At 38.7% G+C, this 10,145-nt stretch overlaps 1 protein-coding gene across 1 annotated transcript; it reads left to right on the top strand.

Moving 5' to 3' along the window:
• The first annotated feature begins 4,173 nt into the window (after nt 1-4,173).
• On the top strand, nt 4,174-9,845 carry LOC134677890 (gastrula zinc finger protein XlCGF17.1-like). The gene is made up of 2 exons (XM_063536332.1): nt 4,174-4,485; nt 8,241-9,845. Exons 1-2 carry the CDS (start codon nt 4,338-4,340, stop codon nt 9,110-9,112), a joined length of 1,020 nt encoding a protein of 339 aa, XP_063392402.1. The 5' UTR covers nt 4,174-4,337; the 3' UTR covers nt 9,113-9,845.
• The last annotated feature ends 300 nt before the right edge of the window (nt 9,846-10,145 follow it).

Here is a 10,145-nt window from a genome sequence, read left to right as displayed (position 1 = left end):
GGGTGGATGAGTACTTGAGCGAAGAAACGCCAACTGTTTTCGGCGTACCACAAGGGAGTGTTCTAGGCCCAACACTGTTTATCCTTTATATAAATGATATTTTCTCCGCCACGCCTGCTCAGTGCGACCTCATATGCTATGCAGACGATACAGTGGCTATCTTCTACGGGAAATCCTGGAGCGATACTCTGCGGAAAGCTGAAGTGGGTATGTCTGACATGAAACGCTGGTTAGACAATAATCTTCTCTCTCTGAACCTAAAGAAAACCAAATATATTTGTTTTCACAAAACCAAAGCTTCTGAGCCAAGGCTAGCCACGGCCCTTCATATCAAGTGTGCTACTGGTCTATCATCGAATGACCCCTGCAATTCGATCAGCCGAACGAATTGCATTCGATATTTGGGTGTTGAAGTTGATCAGCACTTCTCATTTAAGCAACACATAAGTTCACTTTCACAGCGAGTGAGAAAATTAATTTATGTTATGCGCCTACTTCGGCATTCCGCTGATAACCGAGTCCTGCGTCAGGTCTACATTGCCTTATGTCAGTCTATACTGGGGTATTGTATATCAGTATGGGGCGGAGCTGGTACCACCACGATGCTCGGGTTGGAAAGGGCACAAAGAGCTGTTCTCAAGGTAACGTACAAAAAGCCCTACCAACATCCTACAGACCAACTTTTCTCTGAAACCCAATTACTTTCAGTTCGTCAATTATTCGTCTGCAGAGTCGCCATGCTGATGCACAAACTCACGCTTAACTCCCCCACATACGCAGCATTACATCGCAAAAGGGTTTTTCGTGTCCCACAAAGTTTGACAAAAACATCTTACTCGCGACGCTACCCACAGTTTCTACATCCATATATTTATAACCAAATATTAAAAGCTTTCAACGTCCAAACATTATCTCTCAAAGAACTGCTGTACACCCTTAAGAAATGGTTAATCTCTCTTTCCTACAAGGCCACCGAAGACATACTAAAACCCTTGCAATAACGCACCGCATACACGGGATCACTCTCTCTCACACACTCACACACACACACACATACACACACACACACATACACACACACACACATAAACCCGGAGCATATCTGTACACATTTCTTTCTTCTTTGTGTTTATTAATCTTTGATATAAGTAGTACATATTAGTAGTAGTTAGTAGTGTATTTTACTTTTAAGTAAGTATCAGACCTGTATCCTACGCATCTTGTTGGTAAATCTTATGTTCAATGCCCCACAGTCCTCACGACACAGGCTCGACCTAGTGTGAGGGCTATTGTTTGTTCTAAGAAGCTGTTGTACATATTCTATAGTTAATTTTAATTTAATTACTAAGGTTTCAAGTCATGTCAATTTGGAAAATAAATATATTTGTATTTGTATTTGTTTGTTCTTGCAATTTTAATTTTACTTCAAAGGTTTAACTATCCCTAAAATGAACAAAAACGCTTTTATTCTTTATTGTGGTTATCAGATCACAATTTTATAGTCACGCCCCAGGAGAGAACCAAGGGAAAGTTCAGATATTTAATTAAAATACATAAATACCTACTAAAATAGGTGGTCCGCAATAATTGAAATATTTTATTACATCATAATATATTCATTATCCATTAGCATTTCAATTATGCTTATGTTTAACGAAGATATTGAAGCTTCAATTAATCGCTATTTCGTTCCGCTGTGTAGCGTTTATCGATATATAACATGATTAAAATCGACTTTTCACATCCCTAAAAGAGCACACATATACGTTTTTACGCACACATGCACAACCTGGGTCGCCTAAAAAGGGGCTACTTGGATTTGAAGTCCATCTTGTCAACAGTATGGTTGTCCTTTTTTGACAAACGGCATTTTTAAAAGAGCAAGGAGAGATGAATGATACTAGTTGCTGCGCCGTGAAAGAGAACAGACAAAGTAGGGTGCTTGGATCCCAAAGAGAATATAACCACTACGTTTTAAGAGACGGGAGTTCCATATATTGACTTGATATTCTGAGTAGTATGAAACGTACGCTAGAATCCTGTACCAATAGGACAGAAATTATGACAGCTTGATGACAACACCTGTAGACGGCACTGGTGCCAACATGAGCAACAAAAAGGGATGTGTTGAACACACTGTTAGACATTTTTATCGATATCGATAATTGAAAAAAAATTGCTTTGCTTTTGGATTAATTGTTATTATTAGACTTTCGCAATACTTTTCGTAACTACATGTTTTTTATTAGAAGTTACGAAAAGTATTATTGTAATAAATGATAACAAGTTTTCTTTTTAATATATTTATTTCATATTTCTAAATAATATTTACTACTTTGATATACCCTGTTGTTGACCTTTTTTTACAGTGTCTGCTAAAGGGTCTTCTAATTCCGAGAACGGTCTATTTTTAATTCGGCATTCGTTTCTGATTAATAAGAGGCTTAGTCGCCTCAGCAGTTGGTCATGGTCAGTCATTGTTGCTTGTTGTCTTCATTACCGGTAACTTGAACCCATCTTTTACACCTGGTAAGGAGCAATTTTTTTTTAATAAAAAAGGAGCAATATTAATAGAAAGCTGCTATTATACTCAGGTTATTTTAGTGAGTTAAGGTGAACAGCTTGTTTTTGCTCGTTTTTGTTTTACCTTAATCTGACTAAAATAACCCGAGTATAATCGCAGCTATATAAAAGGAAAACCAAAAAATATGGCAAGTAAAACCAAAACATTTTTCAATAATATGGACCTAAGAACTGGTCAGATAAACTATCGATATTGTCTGGGTACCGCACTAACTTTTACAATAATAAGTATTATTTTATTCCAGAATTTCTTTTACATTCCACAGAAACATGCGTTACGTGTTTTATGTAGAAAAAGATATAGATTTTTGAACTTACCTATTTTCATCAAATGGAAATTTTGCCATAAATGTTCATTTTTGACCACCAACACGACCGGCCTTCATACCACAAATTTCACACGTTTTGTAGTGCATATTTGCTTCACATCACAGAATACTATTATTCACGGGCTCTAACTAAATTATGGTCGTAACTGTTACGTCAAATTAGTAAATTTTAACAAATATGAACACAAAAATGCACGATTCAAATAAGCCCGGCAAACAGTAAACACAAATCATGGCGGACAATGGCGGATGTGTCAGTGAGTGAGAAAGGGATGCCGCTGTTAGAGCGAGATATAGATATCCGCCATAGCAGCTAGCGTACGTTTCATACAACCTTTTTTAGAAGGGGACTTGCGCCAGACTGGGATCTCCTTTTTACACTTTTATAAATTATATGAATATAATAGTAAGTGGAACTTGTATTACACCTGCCATTATGGAGCTTTTAATATGTTTTCGAATAAAAACATCGTAATTTTTTTTCATGTTGGTACTAAAAACTTGATTAACGTTATTAGAACCAAGGCCCCTACCTTTTCTGTGTTCTTTGACGGCGCAGCAACTAGTATCATTTCTCTCTCCTCGCTCTTTTAAAATGCCATTTGTCTAAAAAGGACAACCATACTGTTGACAAGGTGAACTTCAAATCAAGTGTTGCCTTTTTTGATGCATCCAGGCTGTGTATGTGTGCGTAAAAACGTGTATGTGTGCTCTTTTAGGGATGTCAAAAGTCGATTTTAATCATTTTATATATCGATAAATGCTACACAGTGGAACGAAATAGCAATTAATTGAATCTTCAGTATCTTTGTTAAACATATACATAATTGAAATGCTAATGAATAATAAATATATTAGAATATAATAAAATATTTCAATTATTGCGGAACACATATCTTAGTAGGTGTTTATGTATTTTAACTAAATATCTGAACTTTCCCTTGGTTCCCTGCTGGGGCGTGACGATAAAATTGTGATCTGATAACCACAATAAAGAATAAAAGCGTTTTCGTTCATTTTAGATATCGTCAAACCTTTGAAGTAAAATTAAAATCGTAAGAAATGTCGATAGTTTATCGATATGACTTTATCGACGTGGCTACAGCAAGGTGGTGTTAAATTGTTAATCGTACACTAAACAAAAGTGGCAACAGTGACAGCTCGCTGAGACCCCGTCTCTATATATTGTAAGTCTATGATTAGAACAACATTTTTTCACAAGTTGTATCTAAACGCAATATCATGTCATGTCAAACTTGTCAAAGCAAAACAAAAATGAAATCGTGAAGTCGATTTATATCTATAAAACTGAATTAAGAGACTAAATAAACATATTTATTGAACTACAAACTGCGAGGACAATTATATCAAATAATAAGGGCTACACTATTTGTTAGGAATCGACAATACAAACCGAATTGCATTATGTCGGACTCGGTCCATGTCCATGTAAAAGAAGAGCCTCATTCGGACAATGACAACACAGCCGAGTCGGCACAGTTTGCCGAGAAAGTAATTAAATGTGAGCCGCTAGAGATTGAGATAACGCCCGATGTGCCGGACGATGTAGACGGTAAGTTTATTAAAAAAACGTTCCTACTCGGCGACAGGTGTTCTTTACATCTGTCACCTGCTGGCTCCAGCCAGCTGTCCCGCTGTTGCAGACTATGCAACTTGCAGACTACGTACCAGATTTAAGGTTTTAGAAAAAAAATCGTCATCTTCGCGTGACGCGTATGTAGGAAGGATGCAGTTTTGTTTCTTTTTAAAAATAAAGGAATGTCTCCTTTAAGTAAAATGAGCCAGCTTAAGGATTTAAGGTAGTTTCCCTCCAGGGTCCGCCTTATCTTTCCACACTGTATACTGTTGAATTTAAAACAAACTTCAAAATTCTTACAATCAGAAGTGTTACAAAATATGAATATTATCTGAGTGAAAAAACACATGTGTTAGAACTTTTTCTCTAGCATTTCTGTTTACTTTTTAGTCTCTTTATATGCTTTATTCAATGAGGGTCTTAGGTTAGGATTTTACAATGTGAGTATAAAAGTAAAATATAAAAACACTTACAAAACATTACAATAGTTATTTGTTATACAAGGGGGCAAAGTTGTTGTTTAACCGCTCGTGCTAATATTGATACCCGAGCAAGTGAAAGATTCCAAAATTGAACCACGAGTGTAGCAAGTGTTTCGAAAAATGGAATCTTGAGTGTTGCGAGGGTTTTAAAGCAAGAGGGTTAAACAAAATTTGCCCCCGAGTGAAACACAAAATTTTTCACCACACCAACCCGAGGCAAACATTAAATGTAAAATATCAAACAAAATCAAATCCAAATGAATGTTATTAAATATTTATCATCCATAATCATCATTTAAAAGTCAATTCTACCAGCCAACATAAGAAAACAACTCAAAATTTGCATTTGATTACTTTGCCTCCCATCTGAATAAAATTCAACTTTGCTATCAGTTCTTGAATTGCAAAGTAAGCCTTTCCGAGCTGGTGTGGTGAAAAAATATAAATAAAATAAAATAAAAAATAAAAAAGCCCTTTATTCATTGTAACGTGTTTACATAAAAAAATTGAAAATAAAACTATGACTTATAATATGTGTTATTACTAATGAATCCCTAGTGGGTAAAGGCCTCCTCCATTGCTGCCCATTTATCCCTGTCTTGTGCTGTCGCCATCCAGTCTGTGCCGGCCGTTCTTTTTAAGTCTTCCTCCCAACGCATTTGTGGTCTGCCCCGGCCTCTTTTGCCAAGTGGACCTCTCCATTTGGTGACTATTAATGTCCATCTCTTATCTGTAAGCCTTGCTGTATGGCCTGCCCACTTCCATTAAAATATATAAACACATTATAAAAAACCTAACCTAGGGTGCCGCTGGCAGCGGGCAGGGTCCAAGCTGCTGGTGGTCAGGGCCGCAGACTGAGGAACCAACGTACTATACGCGCCGTGTCCAAAATTACCGCCTTCTGCATCTGACCCTTGATCCCACCACCCAGCGAGAGTCTCTCTAGGTGTTGGTCGTTTTATTATTATTCTCTTTATTTATCTTTCGTCTTAAGTAAGGTTTGTTATAATATGAATATAAAAGTAAAATATAAAAACACTTACAAAACAATAAAAAATACATATAAACACATTATAAAAAACCTAACCTAGGGTGCCGCCATTATTATTTTGTGTCTCCTTTTGGATTTCACGGGCCCGGTCTTTTGATAGGCTTGCGTGGGGATATAGATCCAACACGTAGAGGCCCCTTGGAGAGCTTTAATGTCATGTAGAACGCCTGCTGGAACCCGTTCACAGGCGCAACAATAGACACCCATGAACCGGTCGCAGCAGGCATTGGGACTATTGTAGAAAAAGTGAACAGTATTCCGGTCTATGGATTGATGTTTGGGTGGACAATGAGACTGGGCTATTGTAAAAGAGGTCCGGACACCTGCCATAACAATGTTAACACCGTCATCGAGGCAGGCGGTGACTCGCCGCTGACTAGATGGGCCCCTGAAACTGCCGTCGCGAAGACGACCAGGAGCAACATCGGTGTGAGCGGCTCAGGGGTGTCGAGAGGTGTGCGCCGCTTTCTACCCAGTGGCTGTTACCAGCCACTGTGCCAACTCGCGTCTTATGCATCTTTCACTTCCACCCCTGGAGCATATAGCTCTAACGACTCCTCTCTGGACGGCCAATGAAGGCAAGCCAGAGCTGAGAGTCCTGCGGGTCCCCTTGGGGTCCACTCCGACCGACGAAGACACGCCGGAGACGGAGACCCTGACCGACTCTCGGGAGCACTCGGGTCCGTGGGGTCGTTACTCCCCAACAGCTCGCCACAAGCTGCCCTGCGCCATTATTATTATTTTTAAAATTATCTCAGACACATACAGTATTTTTTTTAATACCCTATATTGTGTCCCACTTATTTTATTTTATTTTTATTGTGTCCCACTGAGAGTTTGAGTTCATCCTCCCATCTTATTCGAGGTATCCTCTGGCTCCGTGTGCAAGCTCTTGTCTACCAATATGTTACGATTTTGCTCCATTTTTCCTGCCTGTCTGCCACAAATATGATACCATATCATATGAAATGAAAATCACATAATCAATTACTAGTAATTTATTTTTATTTAGCATTAGAAAGAACTCCACAGAAGCAATTGTGCAGTTTTTGTCAGGTTCTTTAATTGTTAATAATTATTGAATTATCTAATGTAGCATGGTCAATACATATAATTTACTTCACATTATTACCGCTAAAAGTGCTGGATTTGGAACCACAAGCTTACTTCTGCGAAGTTCTTTCTAATGCTAAAAAAACGGACTGTGGTAATTGATTATGTGACTATGTGATTACTAGTTATTTATTATGTAACTAGTTCTATATGTAAAACATCTTGCGCGGCATTACAATATTTGACTTTGTCAAGCTGCGCGCAGTATAATTGAGTCGCTCGCGCTGCGCACAATACACGTGGGATCATTTTTGAGGTCTAGTCAGACTTCTAGAGTTAGGCAGGCGTGTCTCACGCCGCGATTTCGTCGCTTTGCTACAGGTAGCTAAAAGTACATTCGTTCGGCCCCAATTTTGGGGTTTGTCATAAGCAGCGCGTGGCGCTGTCGCCACCTAGCGGCCATATTTGTCCTGATCGTAACAGACGCGTTTTGTTAGAGCGTGAGTCTTCTGTACCTATACTATTATTTATTCTGTGAGTTAGGGCTGATTTAGACGGCGCGCGAATTCGCATGCGATTCTAGTTAAATTGCGGATTGTTCGTTACGTCCAATTCAACCGACCAATCAAAACCCGCAATGTAATGAAACTCGCATCACAGAATAAATAATAGTACTAGGTACAGAAGACTCACTCCCTAACAAAACGCGTCTGTTACGATCAGGACAGATATGACCGCTAGGTGGCGACAGCGCCACGCGCGGCTTATGGCTAGCCACCAAAATTGGTTTGGGACGGATGTACTTGTAGTCACCTGTAGCAAAGTGACGAAATCGCGGAGTGAGCCACGCCTGCTCGCATGCGAGTTCTAGCATCGTCTAAATCAGCGGTCGGCAACCTTTTAGCAGCCAAGGGCCACATAGCAGTTAACGAAGTGGCCACGGGCCGCACTTTGTTAATATTTATCATTTTTATCAGACATTGTCATTTATCAATATTACATCCTCTACTAAATACTTAGCCAGGGAGGCTCGCGGGCCGCAAGTGAGAGGTTCGCGGGCTGCTGGTTGCCGACCGCTGGTCTAAATGAGCCCTTATTCTAGTTCGTTGACTTGTTTATTACAACATGAACACTATACCTTTCAGATCCACTGGGCACAGATCCTGACACATGCCACCAAGGGTCTACATCCGCAACCGCAACCAACGGAGAACAGGAAAGAAGCTGGAACATAGAAATATCTTCAGCGAAGCTATACACTTGCACTATTTGCAAGAAAACCTTCGATATTCTAGATCACTTAATAGCACACAGGAGAGCTGAACATGTGACGGATGTGATAGAAAAATCTGTCTCCTGTGACTGGTGTGATAAGAAGTTTCGGAGAAACTGTGAGTTAAATAAACACATACGCGTTCACACTAGAGAGAGACGCTTTGGCTGCGACTTATGTGACAAAAGATTTATTCGTAAAGAAGAATTACAACTTCATAGACAGTTACATTCTGGAGAGAAACCTTTTTCATGCGATGAATGTGATAAAACATTTGCTGTCAAACAATATCTAACGAGGCATAAACTAACGCATAAACAGGAAAATTATCCTTGCGATGAATGTGGAAAAGTTTTCACTGTTAAAAAGTACCTAAACGTCCATAAGCGTACTCATAGTGGCGAGAAACCATTCGTGTGCGACATATGTGATAAACAGTTTACACTAAAAGTTAATTTAAATAATCATAGAAATATACACACTGGTAGCCGGCCGTTCTTTTGTGAAGTATGTCAGAAACAGTTTGCGCAGTTAAGTTGCTTGATCACGCATAGAAAGATACACACTGGTGAAAAGCCATATGCTTGCGATATCTGCGGGAAGCAGTTTACTTTGAAGTGGCTGCTGGGCAGACATAAAGATGTACACGCGCAGATTACGTATCCTTGTGACGTTTGTCAGAAGACTTTTACGCAAAAGCGCAGTTTGGCCGTTCATCAAAAGTTGCGTTGTGAGAAATCTTGATCGATTTGCAGATATTTTTAGTGACCGCCCAAGTGGCTAAGGGGCTGTCCATAAATTACGTTATCAATTTGTGACGATTTTTGACGGGGTGTAGGGCGCGAATCTTTTTTTCCACTGACTCCGGTCCTGGGCAGCTTGGGTAGCCTTCTCCCACCCCAAATTTAAAACAGTACATGATAGAAATAAGGATGTGTTGCGATATTTTTGGTCACTATGGCTGTAGGTAACTATATTTTGATGTTGACTACAGAACGGACACATCTTTAACTGTATTAAATAGAAAGGAACGGGCAGTGTATCTCACACTGCCTTTCATGCATAGAAATGGCAATTTAATTTCGCATTTTTTGGTCAGATTTTGATAAAATTTGGTGAATAGATAAGAAGACTTACAATATAAGTGCAATATCTTCCTCTAGTTACGAGAACGTACGATATTTTCTTAACTCGGCGGAAAAATTAAATACAGCCCGTCAAACAACTTTGTCAGTAGAAAAAGGCGCGAAATTCAATGTCTCTATGGGACGATAACCCTTGGCGCTTACATTTTTTACATTTGCCGCTTTTTTCTACTGACGGAAACAGCTTAAAAGACTACCTACAGTTTTTGTACAAATTGTGATTTTGTATTTATTCCGGCCAGAATTGAGGAGCTCTTTAAACAAAAGTATCAAATTTTATTAAAATGCCCAAAAATATTGCCCGTTTACGTGTACCTACTAGTATAACTAACTATTAATTATGAATAGTTTTTAATTATAATTACTACTTTAATAAATTATGTTATTATTATATAAAATGACTTTGTTTTTCGCGAACTGGGATGGGGTATGCGTAAATGAGTACATTTACAGTAAGTAATGTACTATTAGTTTATTCACAGTAAGGTTTACTCGGGTAATTCCGAATGTCGAAAACTGTCGGATAATTCTGAAAGTAGACTTTTATTATGATGGAATTTAGGGTGATGTTCATCTGAATTTCGGAATTATCCGACATTCGGTATTACCCGAATACACCTTATATAAGGAAA

This window comes from Cydia fagiglandana, chromosome 27 (genome assembly GCF_963556715.1).
Source record: "Cydia fagiglandana chromosome 27, ilCydFagi1.1, whole genome shotgun sequence".
Lineage (NCBI taxonomy): Eukaryota > Metazoa > Arthropoda > Insecta > Lepidoptera > Tortricidae > Cydia > Cydia fagiglandana.
Note: the sequence above shows the minus strand (reverse complement) of the source record. Positions and strands in the feature narration are given on the sequence as shown.